This window comes from Rhinolophus sinicus, chromosome 3 (genome assembly GCF_057876585.1).
Source record: "Rhinolophus sinicus isolate RSI-liver-muscle chromosome 3, RSI-T2T, whole genome shotgun sequence".
Taxonomy (NCBI): domain Eukaryota; kingdom Metazoa; phylum Chordata; class Mammalia; order Chiroptera; family Rhinolophidae; genus Rhinolophus; species Rhinolophus sinicus.
Genome location: NC_142503.1, coordinates 106,553,851 through 106,581,286, shown reverse-complemented (window position 1 = coordinate 106,581,286; position 27,436 = coordinate 106,553,851). Strand labels below are relative to the sequence as shown.

General features: G+C 40.5%; 1 protein-coding gene, 2 non-coding genes and 1 pseudogene across 3 annotated transcripts in view; 1 reads left to right on the top strand and 3 right to left on the bottom strand.

Annotated features, from left to right (window-relative positions):
* NEMF (nuclear export mediator factor) overlaps positions 1-1,259 on the bottom strand; it is a 50,992-nt gene extending 49,733 nt beyond the window's left edge. Inside the window, exon 1 of the mRNA XM_019735957.3 lies at positions 230-1,259. Within this exon, the coding sequence (XP_019591516.2) occupies positions 230-288 (59 nt within the window). The 5' untranslated portion in view covers positions 289-1,259. The remainder of the gene's footprint in view (positions 1-229) is intronic.
* On the bottom strand, positions 1,049-1,348 carry LOC148758545 (signal recognition particle RNA). The gene has a single exon (XR_016020972.1).
* Positions 1,349-1,888: 540 nt separating this feature from the next.
* Positions 1,889-6,488, top strand: LOC141570771 (uncharacterized; annotated as a pseudogene).
* A 7,994-nt stretch (positions 6,489-14,482) lies between these two features.
* LOC148758544 (signal recognition particle RNA) lies at positions 14,483-14,782 on the bottom strand. The gene has a single exon (XR_016020970.1).
* Between the last annotated feature and the right edge of the window lie 12,654 nt (positions 14,783-27,436).

Below are 27,436 nucleotides of genomic sequence, written 5' to 3'. Positions count from 1 at the left end.
GCGAGAAGCCCGCCACAACCGGACCGTAGACCTGGCGAGACTAGCAGCCCCGCAAGAACAGGGGGGAAAGAAGGCAGGAGCTCGCCCACCCAGGCCTAGCCAGGTCCCCAGAAGAACAGCACAGGTGAGAGTACCGGGAAACAGCGGGCTGGTCTTATTTTAGCTCGTGGGGCCCCGGCCTCTGTCTCCTGCACCCCCCGCATGAGCTTGGTCACCTGTGGTACGGTACCTGGCATTCAGCTCCGCGAGTACGGCGCGGATGTCAACGGTGCTAAAGCGGGTCTTCATGGTGGGGAACGAGTGTCACTACCGCAGTCGCCACCGCGGACTGCCAGACTCTATGCCGAGAGCCTTCTGCGCAGGCGCACTTGGAGGAAAGCTACGGTGGCGCAGAGGACCCAATATTCCTTGAAGCGAAAGTGTTCCCGTCGCTTGCCGGAAAATTTTGGTTGTCAAGTCGCCATCAGCTCGCTTTTTGTTGTACCAGAACTATTCGAAATAGATCCAAACTATTCTCTTGAATAGTTTTCCTGGAAAGCTTACAGACCTGTGCGGTTACCTTGCTGTCTTGCATTTCGGGACTCACGCCGGCCTCCATAGGGACCCTGCTGGTCGTGACAATTTTCGAGGAACGAATCGAAGATTTACTCAGATGGACCGTCGGGTTCTGTGTTTAAGGGCAAAGATCCCTTTCCATTAGGTTACGTCCACGTGTAGAATTTTGAAAGGTAAGAAGCGGAACTGCTTCATTCACCCTACAATTATCCTCAACCATCAAGGAGAACCAGTCCCCCCAAAAGAGTTCCTATTTTGAGGGGTCTTGCTCTACGCAGGACTGTTCCGTAGCGTATTGCGGGATTCTCGAGCTTGGTATCTCTCGGCTCACCGCAGTCGCTGGTGTGCAACGGGGGCTCTACAAACCCTTGGCAACCTGAATATTCAAGTTCTAGATAATGAAGTAAGATAAAACCAAAAATAAGCCAAGATTCATAGCGCAGTGGGGGGAAAACGTGCAAGAATGTACATACGGCTCCTTTTGTCAAGGCTCAAGAGACGGGGTCTCGCTATGTTGCCCAGGCTGGAGTGCAGTGGCTATTCACAGGCGCGATCCCACTACTGATCAGCACGGGAGCTTTGACCTGCTCCGTCTCCGACCTGGGCCGGTTCACCCCTCCTTAGGCAACCTGGTGGTCCCCCGCTCCCGGGAGGACACCATATTGATGCCGAACTTAGTGCGGACACCCGATCGGCATAGCGCACTACAGCCCAGAACTCCTGGGCTCAAGCGATCCTCCAGCCTCAGCCTCCGGAGCAGCTGGGACTACAGGCGCGCGCCACCGCGCGGGGCAGCAAAGCCGGACTTGGGAGGATTGCGGAGCCTACTGGCTGGAAGTCCTAGCAACGAAAATTCCCACCAGCAGACGCAGCTCTAAGTGAAAAGGGCGCGGTTGTCACTTCAGAAGAAACCGAGAATTGTAGACGCTAAGGGAACTGCTGTAACATAACACATGTGGCACACTAGATCCTATGGAATAGTTCAAAATATGAAATAAACCATCTGGAGGGTTTAGGAAAGACGGGTAAGCCAAGTTGATTGCACTCCAAATTGTAAATGTGAGAGATCTAACATAAACAACATTCAAGTTCTTGTATTGGCTCTGAAGGTATTCCCAAAAGCATGCACACGAGTACATATTTTGCATAATAAAAGCAACCCATGTAAAAACGCCACATTGAAAGGGACAACACTCAGGTGCTACTTTCAACACAAAAACTGAAGTTCTTTATATAGCAAAACTCCCACTTTAGGACCCTAGACCGATAAGCTAGGATCAAGACGCTAATTTAAATTATATGTGGGACAGACAGTCAACCCATTGACGAACTCATGCAGTGCTTCTGCTGTGTCAAGGAAAATGGGCATCCGAAGAAAAATGCAAGCAAGTACCTAAGCGGGAGAGGTAGAGCAAGACAAGCGTAAAAGTAACAAGGGATCTTCACCATTTACTACTGAAGCCTATCATTTCTAGTGTTTTATTTCAGCATGGTATTCCTTAGGAAGCTAAGAATTGAACTTGACCAACTTAAATAATAGTGGGATGATTAATTAAAATAGGGGCTATCTACACACATTTTATCTTTTTTTATTTTTTAATTAAAGTTAACATTCAGTATTATTTTATATTAGTGTCGGGGTATGGCATAGTGGTTACACATTTATATACTTTATCAAGTGATTCCCATGATTAGTCTAGTACCCACCCCACACTAAACATAATTATTACAATATTATCCACTAAATTCTCTATGCTATATACTGTACATCCCTGTGACTGTTTTGTAACTACCAATTTGTACTTCTTAGTCCCTTCATTTTTTTCACCCAGCCCCCAAACCATCTGGCAGCCATCAGTCTGTTCTCTGTATCTATGAGTTTGTTTATGTTTACTTTGTTCATTTATTTTGTTTTTTAGATTCCATATATATACAAGTAAAATCATATGGTATTTGTCTTCCTCTGTCAGATTTATTTCACTTAGCATAATACCTTCTAGGTCCATCCATGTTGTCGCAAATGGTAAGGTTCCATTCTTCTATATGGCTGCATAATACTCCATTGTATATATGCACCACTTCTTAATCCAGTCATCTATTGATTGGCACTTAGGTTGCTTCCATATCTCGGCTATTGTAAATGATGCTGAAATGAACATAGCAGTGCATATATCTTTGTAAATGAGTGTTTTGGGTTTCTTTGGATATATACTCAGGAGTGGAATTGCTGGGTCATAAGGTAGTCCTATTTTTAATTTTTTGAGGAACCTCCATACTGTTTTCCATAGTGGCTGCACCAATTTGCAATCCCCCCAACAGTGCACAAGGGTTCCATTTTCTCCACATCCTCACCAATACTTGTTGTTTGTTGATTTATTGATAATAACCATTCTGGCAGGTGTGAGATCATATCTCATTGTGGTTTTAATTTGCATTTCTCTGATGATTAGTGATGTTGAGCATCTTTTCATATGCCTCTCAGCCATCTGTACGAGGTCTGACAATTAAGTTTATGAACTCATCCTAGAAAAAGTGCTACATACCTCATCACTGAATATCACTATGGTCACCTTCAAAGTACTCCCCTTGGGAAGCTATGCACTGATGCCATCACCTAGTTCACCCTTCAAAGCAATTTTGGAACTCTTTTTCTGTAATAGTCATCAGAGCTGTCATCATATTACCCTTGATGTCCTGAATGTCATCAAAATGTCTTCCTTTCAATATTTCCTTTATCTTCGGGTAAAAAAAGAAGTCATTGAGGGCCATATCAAGTGAGTAGGGAGGGTGTTCCAATACAGTTATTTGTTTACTGGCCAAAAACTCCCTCACAGACAGTGCCGTGTGAGCTGGTGCATTGTTGTGATGCAAGAGACATGAATTGTTAGTGAAAAGTTCAGGTCGTTTTTGTCTAACTTTTTCACACAGCCTTTTCAGCACTTCCAAATAGTAAACTTGGTTAACTGTTTGTCCAGTTGCTACAAATTCATAATGAATAATCCCTCTGATATCAAAAAAGGTTAGCAACATCATTTTGACTCTTGTTTGTACTAATGGAACTTTTTTGGTTGTGGAGAATTGGCTGATTTCCATTGTGCATTTTGTTTCAGGGTCATATCAGTACACCCAAGGTTCATCACCAGTGATAACATGGCCCAAAACGTTATCTTGCCTCTCCAAAAGGTCTTGACAAACTTCGACTATCCTTTGCTTTTGTTCATTGGTGAGATCCTTCGGGACCATTTTTACACACACCTTTCTCATGCCAAGATTTTCAGTTAAGATTTTCCTGTTTCTCTATCAACGTTTACTTGATCTCTTAGGCTTCTCACAGTCAGCCAACAATTTTGACGCACAATTCGATGAATTTTTGCAATGTTTTTGTCAGTTCTGCTCATTACTGGCCCCCTGACATCTCTTCATTAGTGTCGCATTCTCTCCCCTCAGAAAAACATTTAATCCATTAGTCCACTGCCATTTTCTTCATGGCATTATCCCCATTAACTTTGACTAAAATGTCCCTGATTTCACTTCCACTCTTGCCAAATTTAACAAGAAATTTAATGTTTGTACGTTGTGCTAATTTAAGCTCAGACATTCTCGCAACGGCACACGAAAACACGCAGCAACAATAATGAATGCCATTCAGCAAGACACCACCACACATCGATACAAACATAGCTGTGAGATATTGATATGCCAAGGTTATGAAACCTTACCAGCTACTTGTACAGTGCTGCCAATGTAAGCGCATGGTGGCAAGTTTGCGATTTTAATTGTCAGACCTCGTAGCAATGTCTTTTTCTCCATCTCTGTTAATAAAGACCACCAGAAGCAGTTTGCTTCCAGCTGGCAAAGCCAGCTACACTTTCACTGTTGTACTTCAGGAGTATCAACTCTCCAGCCCTATATCATAATGAGTTTCACAGGGGTCTTGATCACCTTTCCCTTCTACAAGATATCACACTGGTCCGTACATTGATAACATTGTGATGATTCGACCTAGTGAGCAAGAAGTAGCAACTACTCTAGACTTACTGGTAAAACATGGTGTGTCCCGGGGAGGAAATAATCTGACAAGAATTCAGAGACCTACCTCAGTGAAATATCTAGGAGTCCAGTGGTGTGGGATATGTCAACATATCTCTTTTAATGTGAAAGATACATTATTGTATCTGGGCTTACAACCAAAAAAGAGGCACAATGCCTAGTAGACCCCTTTGAATTTTGGAGACAACATATTCCTCACGTGGGTGTGCTACTCCAGCCCGTTTACCAAGGGACCCAAAAAGCTGCTAGTCTGAGTAGGGTCCACATCAAGAGAAGGCTCTGCAACTGATCCAGGCTGCCACGCAAGCTGCTTTGCCGCTTGGGCCACATGGCCCAGCAGAACCAGTGGTGCTTGAAGTGCTAGTGGCACATAGGGATGCTGTTTGGAGACTTCGGCAGGTCACTATAGGTGAATCACAGGGCAGGCCCTTGAAATTTTGGAGCAAAGCCCTGCCAACCTCTGTAGATAACTACTCTCTGTTTTAAGAAACAGCTTTGGGCCTGCTACTGGGCCTCAGTAGAGACTGAATGCTTAGCCATAGGTCACCAAGTTACCATGAGACCCTGAGCCACCAAGTTGGGGAAGCACAGTAGCACTCCATCATCAAATGGAAGAAGTGGTATATATGAGACTGGGCTCAAGCAGGCCCTGAAGGACAAATAAGTTTCATGGGGAAGTGGCCCAAAGCCATGCTCCCCACTCCTACTATAGTACCTTCTCTTTCCCGGCCTGCCACTGTGGCCTCATGGGAGTTCCCTATGATCAGTTGACCGGGAGAGAAGACTTGGGCCTGACGTATACATGATTCTGTGGATATGTGAACATCGCCTGGAAATGGACAGCTGCAGCACTATAGCCCCTTTCTGGGACCTCCCTGAAAGACAGTGGTGAAGGGAAATCCTCCCAGTGGGCAGAACTTCCAGCACTGCACCTGGTTGTTCATTTTGCTAGAAAGATGAAGTGACCAGCCATGCGATTATATACCAGTTCATGGGCTGTGGCCAATGGCTTGTCTGGATGGCTAGGGACTTGGAAGAAACATGATTTGAAAATTGATGATAATGAAATCTGGGGGAAGAGGTATGTAGATAGCTCTCTCTGAATGGATGAAAAATGTGAAGATATTTGTGTCCTATGTGAATGCTCACCACAGGGTGGCCTCGGCAGAGGAGGATTTTAATAACCAAGTGTTTAGGCTGACCAACCTGTCTGTGGATGCCAGTCAGCTTCCTCCCTCAGCCACCTCTATTATCCAATGGGCTCATGGACAAAATGGCCATAGTAGCAGGGAGGAAGGTTGTACATGGGCTCAGCAACATGAACTTCCACTCACCAAGGCAGACCTGGCTGCAGCCAGTGCTGAGTCTTGGATATGGCATCAAGCCAGCTACTGGTGGCAGGTTGGTTACACTGGATCACTCCACCCTGGAAGGGGCAGGGTTTTGTTCTTACTGGAATAGACATTTACTCCGGGTACGGATTTGCTTTCCCTGCCCAAACTATCCATAGACTTAAAAAATGCCTTTTTCACCACCATAGTATTCCACACAGCATTGCTTCTGATCAAGAAACTCACTGCACAGCAAATGAAGTGCATCAGATGGCCCAGGCTCACGGAATCCACTGGCTTTACCATTTCCTCCACCATCCTAAAGCAGCTGGCTTTACAGAATGGTGAAATCGCCTTTAGAAGACTCAGTTACAACACCAGCTAGGTGGCAATACTTTGCAGGGCTGAAGCAAAGTTCTCCAGGAGGCTATCTGTGCTCTGAATAAGCGTCCAGTATATGGTGCTATTTCTCCCATAGCCAACATTAATGAGTCCAGGAATCAAGGGGTAGAAATGCGAGTGGCACCTCTTACTTTTTATTACCACCAGTGACTCACTAGCAAAACTTGCTTCCTGTCCCTCACAGTCTTATAATCTGCTGGCCTAAAGGTCTTAGTTCTAAAGGGAGGAATGCTTCCACCAGGAGGCATAATAACGATTCAGTTGAACTGGAGGTTTTGACTGCTGCCTCGTCACTCAGGCTCCTCATGACCGTGAATCAACAGGCAAAGAAGGGAGTTACTGAGCTGGCTGGGGGGATGGGTCCTGACTCCCAAGGAGAAATTGAATTGCCACTCCACAGGGGAGATGAGGAAGAGCATGTCTGTAGATCTCTTAGGGCATCTCATAGCATTACCGTGCCCTGAGATTAAAGTCAGTGCAAAACTACAACAACCGAATCCAGACAGGAATACTGATTGATGGCTCAGACCCTTCAGGAAGGAAGGTTTGGTTCACTCCACCAGTTAAAGAACCTTGACCAGTTGAGGTGATTGCTGAAGGCAAAGGGAATAGGGAATGGGTAGTGGAAGAAGGTGGTTATTAAGTAATAGGTACAACTACATGACCAATTATAGAAGCAAGGACTATAATTGAGTCGTCTTTATTTTGTTACAAATAGATTTGTCTGTATTTGTGTGTGTATTTTGATATGTACATACCAAGTAAATATCTTTGTTTTCTTTTATCCTCTTATATAACATAAGATGTAATGACTTTCTATCATAGTATTTAAGTGTTGCTCGTTCTACATCATAGTACTTAAGTTATGGGATATCAAGAAGAGCAAACATCATCCAAGGACTTTGCATCCTCTTCTGGGGACAGCGTTAGTGCCTTTTTAGTTGTACACAGGATAGTTATGTCATGTTAGGCAGAAGTATGACCTTGTTGTTGTCATTATTTGAAAATTAAGTATGGTTTAAGAAGAGGCCTGTGGGAGTCTAGTGTCATGGGGTGGACTCGTGATGGTTAATTTTATGTGTCAACTTGGTTGGGTCACAGTGTCTAGATATTTGGTCAAACATTATTTTTATTGTTTGTTGTTTATTTGTATAGTGAATTAAACACTTTAGTTTTTTTCTGAACTAATATTTTCCAATTATTTTATTGTGGTAAAATACACATTATAGAAAATTTACCAACTTAATTATTTTAAGTGTACTCTTCAGTGGTATTAAACACATTAATAATATTGTACAACCATTATCACCATCCATCTCCATAGCTGTTTTCTTCTTGTAAACTTGAAACTCTATACCCATTAAACAATAACTTCAATTCCCTCTCCCCAGATTCTGGCAACCTCCAATTCACTGTCTACCTGTATAATTTTGACTATTTTGAGTATCTCATATACAGTGTTTGTGGAATCAGACCATGTTTGTCGTTTTGTGATGGGTTTATTTCACTTAGCATAATGTCCTCAAGGCTCACCCATGCTGTAGCATATATTAGAATTTCCTTCCTTTTAAAGGCTGAAATTATTTCATTGTATGTGTATACCACATTTTGTTTATCCATTCATCCATCAATAGACACTGGAGTTGCTTCCACATTTTAGCAATTGTGAATAATGCTGCTGTGAACATGGGTGTACAGATATCTCTTGAAGACCCTGTTTTAAATTCTTGTAGGCATATACCTAGAAATGGAATTGTTGGATCATATGGTAATTCTATTTTTTTTAACTTTTTGAGGAACCACCATATTGTTTTCTACATGGCTGCACCACTTTATGTTTCCACCAAAAATGCACAAGTGTTCCAATTTTTCTACATCCTCACCAACACTTCTTATTTTCTGTTTTTTAAAAAATATCTATATTAGCCATCCTACTAGGTGTGAAGTAATATCTTGTTTTAGTTTTAATTTCCATTTCCCTAATGATCAGTGAAGTAGAGCAGCTTTTTGTGTGCTTATTGGACATTTGAATATCTTCTTTGGAGAGATATCTAGTCAAGACCTTTGAAGCAGAAATTTCTAATTTTCCCCATATATGCAGTTGCTTTGGATGGCCTAGTCTTTAATTTCTGGCTCCCAAAACGGGCAAAAGAAAAAAAAATAAGATGGGGAAAAAAAAGGGTGCTAGCCCATTCAATCCCCTGGAAGTTACTTCAGCTGAAGGGGCAGGGGCTTCCAACTATGGTGGGACATGCAGCAGTAATGCCCATCTGCCTCTTTGTCTGCACCTCTGTGACCAGAAGCAGCAATTTGGAAAACAGAGTCCCTTGTGCCTAGTCTGCCTCCCAAAAGCGGTGTACAAGCTGCTCCAGGAACAGGTATACAGCTACCTGCCACAGAGCTATGAATTGGGGATGGGTGGCTGCTACTGTGTTGAGAGCTGAAACGGAGAGAAATTAACTGCAGTTTACCCTCTAGTCCTTTTCCTGGAAGCTGCAAGCCTTCAAAAGACTCCAGAATTGCCAAATAGTTACATCAAACTAATTCCTCAGGTGTAATTGTTGTCTAAGTGGAGAGACAGATTCCTTGTGCTTTCTACTCTGCCATCTTCCCAAGACCCTCTCCTTCTGAACTAATTTTAAGCCTTTTTTGTTTGTGGTCACTGAAGTCTGTTCCATTACATTAATGTGGCCCACTAATGGTTTGACAGAGATTTCCTTAAATGGTAGAACCAACCAACCAACCACACAAACAAACAAAAGAACACTCCCTCTCTTTGCAGATTGGGCTCAGTTGGGGCTCTTCTTCATTAGCCTAGAAGTTTGTAACTCTGCATTAGCTTTCACTTGCTTCTTGCTCAGACCCTGAAGGTCAGCCAGATGTGAGAACCTAAGGTCTTCTCTGAGCATTCTCTCTGCGCTATGCATGTGTTTGAGCTTCTGGATTCTCTGGAATATAACAGCGCTTTTCATAGCCCTAATTCCCCCAAATAGTTCCTTCTCCAGCTTCTTTCTTCCCAGGCTTTTTTGTCTGTTTCTTGCCTCAACTGTTACCTCTTGCCCCAGGTGGCAGCAGCTAATACAAATACATTTACCTTTAAGTGCTTTCAACAAATGATACTCATGAAGCCTCCCCATTCCCGGAAGAGCCCCTATGTACAGAAAACAAAGGCTGTCAGTCTTGAGCTGATTCCCTAAGAAGCTCAAAATACACAAGTCCAGTCCTTTGAGAATTATGCCTGTGATGCCCCTCCTGCTGCCAGCATCTTGCACATGGAATGTGAGCTGCTGTCTTCAAGGCCACGGGGAACTGAGGAGTAGGGAATGGTGACCAGGAAAATGAAAATGCCGCAGAGCTGTAGTACTGGAATTATGCAGTTTTTTCTTCATTAAACATTTCCCTCGTGGTTGTAAGGTTTTGATTAGAATCTAAAATTCTGAAAAAGCTGATTCTGACAGGTTTTCCCCCCAGCTTTTGACAACTTATTTGTTGCTTCTGAGAAGGACAGAGCCGAGGAGTTCTCTATTCCACCATAGTCCAAGCTGCCAAACTTTCACAAGGTGTGTTTATTCATGCATTTATTTATTCAATAGCCGTAAATTGAGCCCTAGGCATTGTTTTATATTGGGTAATTTAGTTTCTTATAAGCTCAGCATCAGGCAAAGAACACTCCAACTTTATCAACAGAAGTTTGGAATTTAGAATGAAAAATGAGATATTCCAGTCCTATGTTTAGATGAGAAACCAGAGGTAGAATACTATGTTCTGTACTGGAGATCATACTTTCCAAGAAAGATATATGAGTTTAAACTGGACAAAACAAAGGTGAAGTGAGATTGAAATCATGTAATGTGAGAAATGGTTGAGGTGTGGATGGGCAGAAATGATGTGTTATTTGTAACCCCAAAGGTTAAAGCTAGTACTTATGAGAGGATTTTCAGGGAAATGAATCAAGTCTTACTACAAAGAAAAAACTGCCTATCAGTCAAGACTGTTCGAAGAAGGAATAGCTATTTGGGGATGCAAACATAGGTGGTAAAGTCATAACGAATAAGAAGATAATGGCACAAAGTCAAAGTAGTGGTTATGTTTAGAAGGGAAGGTTATTTGTATATGGGCTTCCAGGACACTAGCAAGTTCTGTTTCTAGATATCAGTTATATAGTAGTTCACTTTATAAATCACTAAAACTTTACATTCCATGTATGTCTTTCATATGTATCACACATCTCACAAAAATGAAAAACAAAACAAAAAGTTGAAGGATAGATATGTGTGGCGGGGGATTAGAAATGGCCACAAATTCTTTAACGCCCAAAGGATAGGTTCTGTTCCCCTCCCGCCTTTGAGTCGAGACTACCTTGTGACTGCGTTGACTAATGAAGTACAGCAGACAGAAGGGATGCTATACTATTAGGTTGGTGCAAACGTACTTGCGGTTTTTGCAATTATTTTTAACCTTTTCAACCGCAATTACTTTTGCACTAACCTAATATTTCTTGCTCTAGCCTTTAAGAGGACTGGTAGCTTCCAACGTGGTCTCTTGAAGCCTGAGTCACTGTGTAAGAAGTCTCACAACCAGCCACAGAGAGGACTTGAGACAACGTGGAGACTGAGATGGGCCTTACTGAGTGCAGTTTTACAGCAAGGCTGTCAAGGCACCAAACACGTGAATTCAGTTATCGTGGACCCTCCAGCTTAGACTAGCCATCAGCTGCAGACCACCAAGTGACCGCAGTCAATATCACCTGAAGCAGAATTGTCCAGCAGAGTTTTGCCCAAATTCCTGATCCTCAATATAATATAATGGTTATTTCAAAGCAGTAAGTTTTGGAGTAGTTTGTTATACATTGTCTTTGTTCTTTCAGGCTGCTATAACAAAACATGCCACAGATGGGATGGCTTAAACAATAAGCATTTATTTCTCACAGTCTGGAGACTGAGAATCCAAGATCAAGGGGCCTGCAGATTTGGTGTCTGGTGAACGCCTGCTTTCTGCTTCATAAACAGCTGTCTTGTTGATCTATCCTCACGTGGTAGAAGGGACAAGGGAGCTCTCTGGGGTGTCTAATCCCATTCATGAGGACGCCACCACCTTCATGACTCCACCACCTTCCAAAGGTTCCACCTCCAAACACCATCACAGTGGGGATTAGGTTGGGGAACACAAACACTGATTCTATAGTATATATAATAGATAACACAAACAATAGGCAAATTTACACAAAAAAATCGAGAAAGAATGCAAGCGTTCTAATATTAATGGTAAACAAGAGAGTTAAGAACCAAAAGCATTGTTTTGTAGAGACAGTGTTTTTTTTAAAATCAGTGATGTATGTACTCTAAAGATCAAAGAGTTGTAAGCATTCATGTGAATATTTATACAATTTTAGGATGGCTGAGACCCTTCAAAGGAAAACACCAAAAGTAAAAACCATAAAAGATAAGACTGAGATCTGAATACATAAAATTTTATGAATGCATAAAACTTTAAAGTCTCTTCATGTCAAAAATATTCTGCCATTAACATGATTACAGGCTTAAAAAATATGGTTAACTTCATGATATACTGAACTTCTTTCATGGATGTGGTAGGAAATTGTAAAGTGTACTTGGTGGGTGGTTGAAACAGGCTTTCTCTAATGATATTGAGTAAATGCCAAACAAAGTACACTTGTAAAGATGGTCTTCTGAAAACCATGCTTTAACTCAGGACAGAGTTTTTGTTATTGCAGATTTCAGGCATTCAGGCAAGCTAAAGAATTAACTGTACTTGGCAGGGCATCATGACAACCCTTAATCATACCTTACATGGCTCATTTAAAAATGATTGTTGTTACCCCTCCCTCCGTAGATCAGAAGCTCTGCAAAGGCAATGGCTTCTCTATATTATTTCTGCTTATCTAGTATCAACATGGGATCTGGTAAATATTTGGCATGTAAACATGTTTTTAAATGAATGGATAGATAGATGAATGGATAGATGAATTGTTAAAATATTATGGTTTGAACACAAACACACACACACACACACACACACACACACACACGGGAGGGGATAAGTATTGACCCTGAAAACTTGTTCAATATGAAGTTTTAAAAAAGTACGAGCATAGTGAGGAAGTTATTGGAATGATTTCTTTCTGACCTCATAGGGTTTTTTCAGCTACAGACTAACCTCGACACCTCTCATATATTCATTTGCTACTGCTACTGTAACAAATTACCATAAATTCAGTGCCTTAAGCTACACAAATTTATTGTGTAACAGTAATGAAGTCCAGGAAGTTCCAAATGGGTCAGCAGGACGGCATTCTTTTTGGAGGCCTGAGGGGAGAATATGTTTGTTTCCTTGCGTTTTCCAGTTTCCAAAAGCTGTACACATTCCTTGGTTGGTGACCCTGCATGACTCCAGTATTTGTTTCCAGGACACATCCTGTCTGACTCTGACCCTCTTACCTCCCTCTTATAAGTATCATTGTAATTACATTGTGCCCACTGGGATAAACTAGGATAATCTCCCCATCTCAAGATCCCTAATTTCCTCACTTCTGTAAACCCCTTTGACCATGTAAAGTAGGTATTATAGGTTCCCGACACTAGGATGTACCTATCATTGGGGGAGAGCACAATATTCTGCCTACCACACCGCAGCTCCACAAAGCTGACTTCTAAAGGTGGTGGAAAAGCCTGAAGGTGGGTAGGAATCTCAGCTCTAACAGAAGCAGCTACTTAAATGCACTCTACCACTATAGCTAAGTCATTCTGGGCCAAATTCAGGGATCTGTTTAGTAAAAAAACATGACATGCCCAAAGTGTTTTGCCTCTTATTTTTTTGGGTGGAATAGGGTAAAAATTTAAAAAGTGAAAAGCATGTCCACGTATTTTTATTTAGTGAAAATACATTGATTTGGAGGTGACTTGAATTCTTGAAAAAGTTGTCCTGAGGAATTGGAGTAGGATTTATTCCATGTGGTTGTAGAAGGCAGACCCAGAAGCAACCACGTTTTATGGAAGTTATCCATTTAATTGAAGGAGGGACTTTTTTAAAAAAACAGATGTTTGTTCAAATGGAATGAGTCACCTTAACAAAATTGAAGTAGCTTTATGAAAAGCTTACGACATTGTCCCCTTTATTTTACAAATAGTGAAAATCTTCTTGGATCCTTTAAATCCCCAATAGATTATTAGATGAATGTCAAGACTGATGTGAATGTGTGATCAATTTCCACTGCTCCTAAAATGCCTGAATTTAAAAGGGAACCCTCTAAGATAGTTCTTTCGTAAAGATGGAATTACTACCATAGACCACCAAGAATGGACAATTTGACAGATTTTGTTCTTCCATACATTATTCACCTATTTGTTTTAAAAAGGAGGTAAGGATTCAAGACTTTCTCAATATGGCTCAGCGAAGCGCATTGAAGCTTTGCTGAACACTGGGTTCAAGATCCATCCTTACCGGGTCCTCCAACCTCCTTGCACTTTAATTCTGTCTCCTACGTTAGTGGTATGCAAGCAGAGAGACAAGGGTGACAGCATTCTGCCGCACTGGCCCCTCACTTCTGCTGTCACCGGGCGTCTGGGTTCCCTTTAGGTTGTTTTTCCCCCTCCGAGGAGGGAGTAGCCGGGGCCCAGTCGGAAGGTCAGCACCCTCCGTAAATCCGCAGAATTTAAATATTCCGGGGAAAAGATTGTTAATTAGCCTGATCTTACGTCTGCAACATTTAAAAACAAAAACCTTGACGACAGTGGTGAAAGAAAGAAGGTGGCAGGGTGGCAGGAGGTGGGGAGGGAAGGTCGGGTCAGGTAAAAGAAACGGCGGTAACGCAGCAGCATGTTGGACTGCTGCGGGAAGAACTTGGTAATTTTGGAGTCGGAGGTGTGTTTTTTTGTACTGGCGTCGGCGGCTTTTTCCCCCCCGTAACAGGTCGTGAGTACACGAGCATCCCCTGTTGGTTCCGAGAGTGATAACAGCTTTTCGCAGAGACGTTTTGACGATGCTCCAGAAGGGGTCAGTAATGAGCTGGCTGTGAGACCCTGTTACTTCGCGAGCTTTAACTCGTAAAGAAGTAAAATTTAAGACGAAGTGAGAAAAGAGCCAGTAATAAAGACTGGTAAACTTGAATTACGCGATTCCTTCAAAAGAGACGGGGTCTCGCTATGTTGCCCAGGCTGGAGTGCAGTGGCTATTCACAGGCGCGATCCCACTACTGATCAGCACGGGAGCTTTGACCTGCTCCGTCTCCGACCTGGGCCGGTTCACCCCTCCTTAGGCAACCTGGTGGTCCCCCGCTCCCGGGAGGTCACCATATTGATGCCGAACTTAGTGCGGACACCCGATCGGCATAGCGCACTACAGCCCAGAACTCCTGGGCTCAAGCGATCCTCCAGCCTCAGCCTCCCGAGTAGCTGGGACTACAGGCGCGCGCCACCACGCCCGGCGGTAAGATTCGGCGCTACAGGGTACTAGAGGCTGAGCCGCGGTGACGTCATCCGGGGGCGGGACGAGGGCGGGGCTCTCGTGAGACTAAACACACCCAGCAAGAGGCGGGCTGGAAGCCAAGTCAGCGTAACAGCCTCCGGGCGGGTTAGCGGTCCGGCCTTACTAGCAAGGGTGGGACGCTACTTTCATTGTTTCCACCTCATCTCCTGGTGTTTTGCTCGAACTCTGTTCTATAACAGAAATTGGTCTGTAGGCGCTTAATGCTTGTGGGTGTGGAGTCCGGACTCGTGCCGAGCGCAAAAGGAAACGCAATAACCTAGTTCCTCAGCATTGCCTGCCTTCCTTAGTCTTTAAATACGTGCTGCATTTTTTTTTTTTTTTTGCGGGGGGGGGGGGACGTTATTTACGAGGGAACCATCTGTCCCTAAATCCCCTATTGTTTACAGCAAGCATTTAGGCGGTGTCTTCACTGTGCAAAGGAGTATAACCCGTGGGAGCGGAGGTTGGAGGTCTGCAAAAGGGCTTGGAGGCCAGCTCGGTCTTCACTATTGGAAAGAAGGGAGCCTGGCGGAACTGGCTGCTTTCGCTGCCTTCGCATGTTCTCTGTCCGTTATTGTTGGACAAAAATCTGGTAGCCTGGTGCAGGAATTAATATTTGGCAACCTGAAGTCGTTTTTGGAACAAGCTTAGGTTAGGAAGGGATAGAGGGGAAGAAGGAAAAAAGAATTCCCAACCATAGCAGATCTGCAACCAGCACACCCTTTTCATTTGTCCCCTATCAGCAGCCTTTCCCGTCCACATTTTTCTCCTAGAAACTGATTGAAACTTTCTCCTCCACCTACTCCCTTGAGATAATTTTGGTCTCTTCATACATAAATTGGAGGCCACCAGAAGAACCTCTTTCAACTTTGTGTTACTCCTCCCTTCTCTAAATTTATCTTTACATCTTCAAGGAAGGACAACTCTCCGTTGTCCTTATCTCAAACCCAGTTGGTCAAAATTTCTTCATCAATCATTTCCACACCCATCCTATGTCTACCTCCTTGGAATTCCCTCCTAAACCTTCTCTGTCCTCTTGCCATGTTCTTCATAAGTTATCACATCAGTGCTATAGGCTCTCAAATCTACAGCTCTAATCTGCTGTTTTTTCCAGAGTTCCAGATCCAAATTTTTAGCTGCCTACAGAATGTCACCTTGAAATTACTCAAAACTTCAAATTCACCACGTGCACGCAAAACTGGTCATCTGATGACCTCCTCCAGGCTTGCCCAACTTCCTATATCTACTCTCTACCAATACAGTTGGTTACTTCCAAACTCTCTGACGCATCCTTGCCCACTGTTTCATTCATTTAGTACCAAATATTTATTTCTTGCCTATCCAATGCCAGGCACCATGCTAGGTGATGGAGATGTGGTGATGAAGAAGAGACATGTGAGGGAGACCAACAAAAACATAGGGAAAATTATAATTACAAGCTGGGATAAAGACCATAAAGGAAGCAAAGTGACAAGATAAAAACAATGGTGGCAAGAAGGTTGGGGGGAGGAGGTCAACTTTATATAGAAAATAGTCAGGTAAGGAGTCCTTGGGGAGGTGTCATTTAAAGTGGGGTCTCAAGAATGAGGCATCTTTTAGGGTATTTTGATTGCAAGCGATAAGGACTGTGTGTAAACTGAAGTAAACAAATTTCTCTTAAGAAGGAATTAATAGGAAGGAAATGGGGGGATGTGGCAGAATGATAGTTGTTCCTCAAAGTCTGTTCTCTTTTACCACATTAATAAATTTTTAGTTGGGCCCTTGAAACCCCAGTTAGAGACCACATTTCCCAGTTTCTCTTACAACCAAGTGTGCTCTCTTACAACCAAGTTCTCACCAACAGAATATGAGTAAAAGTGAGATGTGCAACTTCATCATTTGCTTAAAAATAAGTTAGTTGTCTTCCACTTCTGCTCTTTTGTCCTTCCCCAGAGCTGGGTGGTACCAGGGTAAACCCAGAGCAGTGCCCAGCTTTCACCATGCAAATGAGGAAAGCATCCAAGGATCTGGCAGAGTATCAAGAGGAAAGAAACCAGGGTCCATCCATGACTTAATGGAGCTAAGCTACCCTGCCAGGCTGGGCTACTCCTACTTCTGGACTGTTTCACAAGAAATAAGCTCCTATCTCTTTGAAATCATTATATTTGGGTGACTGTTTCTTATTGCAGCAAACTCTGTACTCTTAACTGATATAGCGAAGCTCACAGAGGAAAATCCTGGTTAACTGGAACTCAGGGCAGGAACCAAAAGAGCTCTAGCCATCATGTGGGTAGGGGGACCATGACATTTTGTGTTTTCGCTCCTCCTATCAGTCAGTCCCCATGCGGCTTCTTCTGTACGTCCTTAGTTGTAGGGCTTTGGTTCAGCTAGACTTCAGGTGATTCTCAATGATGGTTGTTCTGTTGTTTAGTTGTAATTTTGATGTGGTTGTGAGAGGATGCAAGTACAGGTGTTTACCTACTCTACCATCTCTATGTACTTTTTCTTTGTGAGAACATTTTTTATTCTCTTACCTAACTTCAATTATATAATACAGTATTATCAACTATCATCACCATATTATCCATTAGATCCTCAGACGTTATTCATTTTATAACTGAAAGTTTGTACCCTTTTATCAACCTCTCCATATTTCCTCACCCCAACTCCTGGCAACGACTTTTCTACTCTCTGTTTCTGTGAGTTTGAGGATTTTTTGGGGGTTATATTTTTAGGTTCCACATATAAGTGATACCGTGCATATTTGTTTTCTCTGTCTGGTCTTATATCATTTAATATAATGCCCTCCAGGTTCATCATGTCACAAATGACAGGATTTCCTTCTTTTCAAAGGCAGAATTATATATACGAATGTATATCTATAACATAATATATACATATATAACAGTTCCTTGATGCAGTTATTCATTGGTGGACACTTAACGCTGTTTCCATACCTTGGCTATTGTGAATAATGCTGCAACGAACATGGGAATAAATATACCTCCTCCTTTGGATATATATTCAGAAGTGGGATTGCTGGAGCCTATGGTCTTTCTATTTTGAATTTCTTGAAGAACTTCCATACCTGTTTTCCATAGGGGCTGAACCAGTTTACATTCCCATCAACAGTGTACAAGGATTCTGTTTTCTCCACATACTCACCAGCATTTATCTAGGTTACTTTTTAACAGTGCAAAAAGCAAGGTCATGTCGGGCTGTATGAGGTTTTGCCTGTTCAAAACATAAACTTAATGGAGGTTAACTTTGAGAAACTAAGCATTAGAAGAGATACTGCACCTAATGGGATGTCTCAGTCTGTCTAAAAAGCTCCACTCAGTGGGGGCTCAAGACATTTATAAATTAGGATGTGAAAGGAGGAAGAGCACGTGGTCAGAAGGTGAGGCTTTCTGCCCTGTTCTGGGAGAAGGCTCCTCGGCAAGTTTGTCCCGGACTTTTGGCCTCAGCAGTCAACAGGGGAGCACATCCCACAAGGCTGAAGCTAGACTCATCCGGACAGCACAGGCTCCAATTGCTGGGCCTCCAGAGAATACCCTAGGAGGAGGCCCAACGTGGCTGAAGAAAAGAAGACGCAGAGGCCACAGACCAACGAATGAAAGGGATGCACCCTGGGCACTATTGCCAGGCAGAGCAGCCAGCCAAGACTGCTGCTGGGGAACAGGAGAGATGCTAGGATGGGGTATTACCGCAACCACCGGCAAGGAGAGCCAGGGCCTCCTGGAGGGCGACAGGACTTGGAGGGGAGGAGAGAGGCCTCCAGGGCCTCAGGGAAGGTGGCTGGGACTAGGGTGGGGGTGGAGAGGGTGGTGGAAAGAGAGAGGCGGAGTTACCAGGAGAGGGACAGGCAGAGCTTTTAGAGGATGGAGAGGCAGGGCCAGCAAGGTAAGAGTGGAGGATGCCACGGGGCGAGGAGGTCAAAACACTTACCAAGATGTGGGTCCCCAGGATCTCGTGGTGCAGTCTTGGGCTGCGTCCTCCCACAAAGATCCTCTGTTCCCGCCCTTTGACATACTGCGGATTCTTCCCTGCAGTGGGGTCACTTGCTGCTGCAGCCAGGATTTTCATCAAGCTAGATTGTTGGCATTTCGGAGCCATCCCCTTGCCCCTGGGGGCTGACCTGCCTCTATTACATTTAATAAACGAACAATGGATTAATGAGAATTAACAGTTTGACATAATAAACATTTCCTTCTCGGCTGCATCCTGCATGGAGGAAGAGCCTGTAATACGGTTAATACACAATATCTCACTGATCCAGAAACTCATTTCTTGTGGCAGTTTTTTAAATACCAGAATAAATCCTAACAGTGGACACATTTACTTATCCAGTGTCATACTGTTAAACCTATAAATATAAGTTAAACGTATGGGGCAATTTTCTTCAGTTTGAATATGTTTTGACTTTCATCTGCGAGATCGGCTGAAATGTTTTAGCACTTTAGAACTTAGTAGTAGAATTCCATTAGAGCATAACTGTTTATTACATTGACGCTGATCTGACGAGGAATAAATCACATCACCAAACCAAAACTTCTTACATTAAAATCTGATATTTAACAGACTTCATCTCAATATTTTTCTCTCTCATCCCACCAATGTGGCAAAAGCTTTCTGCTGTATTTAATTTACTCATTTTGAAAGTATTAGAATGCATCAGAATGTTTCGCTTTCATCAGATAACATTTGAAAGAGTGCTTCCTTTGTTTGGGGACTCCTAGACAGGCTAATGTCACACCCAGCCAGAATAATCAGCAAATTGATTTATTTTTTATTATGAAATTCAATTCTCCAGGCTAATTATTTGAACAGCTTGGCTTTGGGTAGGAAATCAAATAAACTGTATCCACCTTTCACTGACTGAAGTGAGAGAGAATCAAGATAACATTCTTTGCTTAAATCATTCATTCACTCATCCAACAAATAGTTACTGAGCACCTGCTATGTGCTAGGTGCCCTAAAGTGTTAACTATTAATTAATACTGGGGATAAAGTTTAGTTTTGAGAATAAAAGTGTAAGCGGAAAAACAATTTACTTGACACGATATAAATAGTCTAATATGTAGGTTTATGGCTGTTCCTCTTGAACTCTGAGGAAAGGGCATGCTTTATAAGAGAGGAATGACTGGAAATGTATCTAATCTTGTATGGCTGCTGGCCTCGAGTATAACTAATAAAAAAAATCCTAAGGCTTTCCCTATGTGGAGGGAGTGAGGAGGCTAGTATCTTCCCCTAGACCTGCTCTCCTTACTATGAATCAGTGGAAGAATACTGAGGCCTTCTGAGGTTCAAAGGGCAACCTACTTTCGCTTTTACTCTGGAGGGGGACATTTTCAACATTTGTGTGTATGGTTTAGACAACTTTTCGTATTGCTTCTTGAGATTTTATGATGTGATGTTTGAATATATAGTCCCAATGGTGCTTGCTAAGGGGTGCTTTATTAGTACATTGTTATCACAATTCACATTGTTAATAATTAAAAATATGTTGTCTTATACTATGATTTCTGTGTATGACAATTTAAAATTAAAGTGATTCATAGTTTCCTCAGGGGTTGCTTTTAGGGCTAATGAGCCCTGAAAGGAGCCCTATTTGTACAAAGAATACTGAAGGCACAGGCTGCCTATGCCTCTGCCTATTCAAATGAACCCCTCACTGTACAATGACAGATTTCTAATTCATTTTGTGGCACAGCTCATTTCCCAAGAGGGCATGGCCTGGCATGTGGAAAGTAACAAAGACAGACAAAACCACTGCACATTAATTAACAATATTCTGTTAAAGGAGACAATCTATAGCCACCATGATATATGGATAAACAATTGCATATTACAAAAAGGGTGTTTGGTAGATCAGTCATCACAACTACTGTGAAGGGATGAGATTCACCTATTAAAAGACAAGAGATGCTCAGATTGGATTTTAAAAAAGAAAGAAAAAAATCTTGCTATTTCCTGTTTAAGACACACACTTGAAACAAAACAAAGAGAAATATTAACAATAAACAGAAGAACTGCAAAATAAATACTAACTAAAAAGCAGATATAGCTAATGTCAGACAAATAGAATTCACGCAAAAAGCCTTAAAAGAGCAAGTAATATTTCATATCAATAAAGAGAACAATGGATCAAGAAGATGTATTATTCATGGAAACTTACAGGTTCAAATTATATAAAACAAAAACTATGAGGAATAAAAAGAAATTGATAATTCTACACGTTTCCTTGGAATTCAACATATCAAATATGCAGAAATAAGTAAAAATACAGGAGATTTGAATAATGTAGTTAATATACTTGATCTAGAAACTATGTATTAATCTTTCTCACTCTAAATCAGAAAATCACATTTCTCTTTCTTCATCAAACTATTAATTATAAAAGTGTCCCATATATACAGAATCACAGGCCGGCTAGGTCCACCCTTCTCTGGATGTTTGTCTGTCCCTCTTCACTCTGTGAGGGGATTTCATGGACCTGGGCTTCCTACACTCCAGCTTCTGATGTATCTGCCCAGCAGCGGAGGACCAAAGGTAGAAGGAGGTTGAGGTCAGGGTCTTTCCCCTATACCCTGACTTGCAGCTCCTGTCACCCTGCCCTCTCACAGAGCTCTCCACATTTAGGGCCTGCAAACTGCCCCTCCTGTCTCCTCAAGCCCAGGAGTGTTGCCATCTCTTGCTTGAGCAACACTGACTAACGCCATCATCATTTTGCTGCTCTTGATTCATCTGCTCCCAACCCCAACACTTTTATTTGGGGAGAGAGGCTGTTTTAAAGAGAATCCCAGGTTTTTTTCACTCCTAAGTACTTCATATGCATCTCAACAAAGGGAGTTTGTTTGACATAATTACCATTCCATATGATCCTTAATAAAATGAAAAAAATTTTTTTAGATAATAAAATAAAAAATATTTCCTTGAGAACATCTAATATCTATACCATTTTCAAGTTTCCTTAACTATACAAATATGCTACTTACAAAAAAAGAAAAAAATATTATATGTATAATTAAGACAAATATATACAAATGCTGATTATGATTCATCATTATCAAAACTAATATTAATGCTTTTGTACATTAATATAATAATAATATAAACTAGAAGAGAGATTTATTGTCTTATGATAAAATTTTCTTAAAATAGTAAGACCCCTTGTGCATTCATTCATTCATTAACTCCATTCATTAATTCTACATCATTAGTCATTAAGGAAATGCAATCAAAACTACAATGGGATACCGCTTCACATCTACTAGGATTGCTGTAATTTTAAAAACTAAACAAAAATGACAACAAGTTTTGGTGAGAAAGTGGAAAAAATGGAACACTACTACATTGCTGGTGGGAGTGTAAAATCGTGCAGCTGCTGTGAAAAACAGTGTGGTAGTTCCTTGAAAAGTTAAACCTATAATTACCATATGGTCCAGCAATTCCACTTCTAGGTATATATTCAAAATAATGGAAAACCAGGACTCAGTTACTTGTATACCAACGTTTATTGCAGCGTTATTCACAGTAGCCAAAAGATAGAACCCCCAAGTGACCACCAACAGAGAATGAGTGAACAAATGTGGTATTATGAAATATTATTCAGCTATAAAAAGGAATGAAGTTCTGATACATGCTACAACACAGATGGACCTTGAAAACATTACCCTGAGTGAAAGAAGTCAGCCATAAAAAGACAATTATTGTATGGTTCCTCTTATATGAAATATCTAGGAAAGGCAAACACATAGAGACAGAAAGTAGACATTGGCTGAGGGGAGCAGGGAATGGGGAGTTATTGTTTAATGGATACAGAGTTGCTGTTTGGGGTGATGAGCAAGTTTTGGAAATATAATAGTGATTGTTGCACAGCATTGTGGACTTAATCAATGCTCCTGAACTGTACACTTAAAAATGATTAAAACGGCAAATTTTGTATATTTTACCACACTTTTTATGTATATTTATTTAAATGTACAAGATGTATTATATATTTTTAAATTATATATATATATATATATATATATATATATATATATATATATATATATATAATTACACACACACACACAAATCAGTTGGGCATATTTGTGTGGATCTATTTCTGGATTCTCCATTGTGTTTCACTGAGCTATGTTTCTATCGCTCCATCAAGATCACACAGTCTTATTACTGTAGCTAAATCAGCCTTGAAATTTGGTAGACTGATTCCTCCCCCTTTTCTTTTTGAAAATTATCCAGCTATTCTAGTTTCTTTGCCTTTCCATATACATTTTATAGAGTCGTCTTGTCTATATTTATAAAAAAATCTTGCTGAGATTTTTATAGGAATTGCATTGAATTGGAGAAAATGGACATCTTTCCCATGTTGAATCTCCCAATCCATGTATTTAGATCTTCTTTGATTTCTTAAATCAGTATTTTATAGTGGTTAGCATACATGTCCTGTACATGTTTTGTTACATTTACACCTAAATATTTCAATTTTTTTGAGTTACTATAAGTATTATTGTATTTTTAATTTGTGTCTAAGTGTTCATTGCTGGTATATAGAAATATGATGGATTTTGTGTGTTCACCTTGTAATCCTGCAACCTTGCTAAAGTCACTCATTTTTCTTTTCTGTTTTTGGTAGATTTCTTGGGATGTTCTATGCAGGCAATCATTTCTTACAAATAGGAACAGTTTTATTTCTTCCTTTCCAATCTGTATGCCTTTTATTTCCTTTTCTTGTCGTAATACACTGGCTAGAACTTCCAGCACTGTGCTGAATAAAAGCAGTGAGGGTGGACATTTTTGTTTTGTACCTGATCTTACGGGGAGAGCATTCCTTCTTTCACCATTAAGTATAATGCAAGCTGTGAGGTTTTATATAGATTTTTAAAAAATGAACTTGGGGAAGTATATTCGTATTTTTTTTCAGAGTTTTATACCATGAATAGGTGCTGAATTTTATCAAGTAGTTTTCTGCATTGACACATGTGATTGTGTCAATTTTCTTCTTTAGCCCTTTAATATAGTGGATTACATTGATTTTTCACATATCGAAACAACCTTGCATCCCTGAAATAAACTCCCATTGGTCATAGTGTATGATTTTTTTTTATGTATTGCTTAATTTTATTTCCTAATATTTTGTTTAAAATTTTTGCATTTGTATAAATGAGGGATATAGCAGTCTGTAGTTTTTTTTTTTTTTTTTTTTGGTACTTATTTGTACTATATTATTTCCTTAATAATTACAGGGCTATTCAAATAATCTATTTTGTATAGGGAGTTGGGGTAGATTGGGCTTTTTGAGGAATTGGTCTTTCATGTAAGTTGTCAAATGTATGTATATAGAGTTGTTTGTAACATTCCATTATTTTCACTTTGATAACTGCAAAGGTCTGCAGTGATAGCTCATGTTGCATTTCTAATATTGGTAATTTGTTCTCTCTCTCTCTCTCGCTCTCTCTCATCAGTCTTTCTAGAGCTTGTTCACTGATCTTTCCAATGAACAAGCTCTTTGTTTTATTTTAATTTCTCTATTGATTTTCTGTTTTCAATTTCATTGATTTTTGCTCTTATCTTTAATATTTCCTCCTTCTGTTACTTTGGATTTACTTTCCAGCTACTTGAGATTGGGATTTAGATTATTGATTTGCAGCTTTCCCTCTACACTAATGTATGCATTCAGTGTTATAAATTTTGCTCTCAACACTGCTTTAGCTGTTCCCGAACATTTTTATATGTTGTATTTTCATGTTTCATTCATTTTAACATGTTTTCCTTTCCTTGAGTATTACTCTTTGACCGATGGATTATTCAGAAGTTTGTTGTTTAGTTTCCAACTTTTTGTGGATTTTCCTGTTATTTCTCATTTGATTCCATTGTGGTTGGGGAACATACTCTGTACGCTACTCTATTTGGAGGTTTGTTCTTTAAAATTTGTTGAGATTTGTTTTATGGCCCAGGATGTGGTCTATTTTAGTATATGTTCCATGGGCACTTGATAAGAATGTGCGTTCTGTGTTGTTAGGTGAAATATTCTGTAGGCGTTGATTAGATCCTGTTGGTTGATGCCGTTGTTGAGTTTGTCTATATCCTTGATGATTTTCTGTCTAGTTTCTTCTATCAGTTATTGAAAGAGAGATATTGAAGTCTCCATAACTAATTGTGGATTTCAATTTATCTAATTCTTCTTTCAGTTCTATCAGTTTTTGCTTCACATATTTATGTTCTTTTGTTACTTTCTGTTTATATTATATCTGCCTTTAATATTTTCTCTACATACATTTAGAAGCACATCAGATAGTGTTATAAATTTTTGCTGCAATTATCAAACATAATTTAGAAAACTCAAGAAGAAAAGGAAAATCTATTGTATTTACTTATATTTTTGCTTACCATGTTCTTCCTTCCTTCCTGATGTTTTAAGATTCCTTTTTTAAAAAATTCTTTCCTTTCTGTTTAAAGAACTTGCAACTTTTTTTGGCCATTTTTTTAAGGATAGGTCTGCTGGTGAAATTCTTAGTTTTTCTTCATCTGAGATTTCCTTGATTTTCCCTTCATTCTCAAAGGATATTTTCTCTGGATATAGGATTCTGGGTTGACAGTTCTTTCTTTCAGCACTTAAAAAATGCTATACACCTTCCTTCTGGCCTCTATGGTTTCTGATAAGAAATCGACTGTCATTTAAATGGTTTTTTTCCCTCTTGTAGGTAAGGTGCTGTTGTTCTCTGGTTACAGTCAAGATTTTTGTCGTTAGTTTTTGGAAGTTTGACTGTGATGTGTCTTGATTTATTCTATTTGTAGGTTTGTTAGGCTTCCTGAACCTGTAGTCCCTGAGGTCTCTGAGGTTCTTCTCAATTATTATTATTTTTTTTACTCTACTTGCTCTCTGTTGCTCAGATTGGGTGATTTCTATTGTCATACCTTCCAGTCCACTAATTCTTTCTGCTGTGCCTTTCATTCTGTTGTTGAGCCCATCCATTGTGCTTTTCCTTTCAGTCATTATATTTTTTCAGTTCTAAAATTTTCATTTGGTTCATTTATATATTTTCTATATCTTTGCTGAAACTTTCAACTGTTTCAAGCATGTTCATTGCTCATTGAAGCATTTTTACGATGGTTACTTTACCAGCAGTCTCCTGAAGCATACTTTAGCAAAAAGAAAGGTAATTTTGTATAAAGATACAGGATGTCTAATGAAATTTAAAGGTTGGTATGCAGACCTCAGGAAAGGCCTAGAACCATAAAATGGAATCTGGGGAATAATCTGGTTCATCTCTGCTCCTTTTGGTACATCTGATTTTTTTTTCCTCTCTCCCTGAAGACTAACTTCTGTCTGCCACCCAGTTCTCAAAGCAGAATATGATTGTGACATAGTCCCTAGTTTGTAGGACATGGATCCACCAGGAAGGGACAGACCCATATAATCTTTCTTCAAATCTGATTTTAAATTCTCAGGAATAGGAATCCAATTAGCCAGTTGGGATAATGAATCTACCTGGTATGGACAGAGATGTATGTGTTCAGGGGTCACATGGAAAAACCAGGATTACCAGGAATCTACTCCTATGTTCCTGTGGATGGCAACCATTGACCCAAGTTTACGAAACTGTACTGTTACTCTTGAAGCCAGTCTTTAGATCAGCAGGATTATGTTATCTGACTCTTATTTGTAGACGTATAACCCAGTAGGTGTCTTCCTAAGCCTATTGGAAAATAAATCTTTCTTACTTGAAATGGAAACACACTTATAAATTTTACCCAATTAAGATGTTGTTCAATTCATTGTAGTGTAACATTTACCTAGGGTTTTACAACCATTTTCACACCCATAAGTATTGATGACTGTGCTCAAAACTGTAGGAGCTACTAAAGACAATTATATACTGATGGTCCAAAAGTACTGAACAGCAAAAACTGTTCCACTGTTTGTTCTTGATACACATACCATGTGTACATAAAGCAAAATTTTAAAAGGTTATGGAGGAGGAAATCTCATATGAACCTACCTGGTTATCCTTTTCTAAGGAATTTTTCCTTTTTAACCCAAAACTGGGTTTTGGATTCGATTAGGGTATCTATTTATAACATTGTCAAACTCTACTTATAGATACAATCCTTTCATTTTTTCCTTTTCTTCCTTCCATTTTTCTTTCCTCCTTACTTCCCCCTTCCCTCCATCTTGCCCACCTTCCCTCCCTTCTTTCCTTCTTTTTCTTCTATCTTCCTTCTTTCCCACTCATTTTTTTAAATTTATTTTTTAAGTGTGTTTTTCCAGGACCCATCAGCTCCAAGTCAAGTAGTTGTTTCAATCTAGTTGTGGAGGGCGCAGCTCACAGTGGCCCATGTGGGGATCAAACCGGCAACCTTTTTGTTAAGAGCACTGCTCTCTAACCAGTTGAGCTAACCGGCTGCCCCCCCACCTCTTTTTAATATTCATTTATTTTTCTCTCTTTGAAGCAGGTCTGTGTGGCAATCAAAGTTATTTTATTTATTTATTTTAATCTATAAGCAGTTGTAAAATTACTGGCTTACGAACTTTTTCTTGAAATTTGAAAGATTAATTTTTTCCCTCTGAATTCTGTAACATGGAAAGCTCTCCCACCTTGCTTTTACCATTAACCTAGCCATTA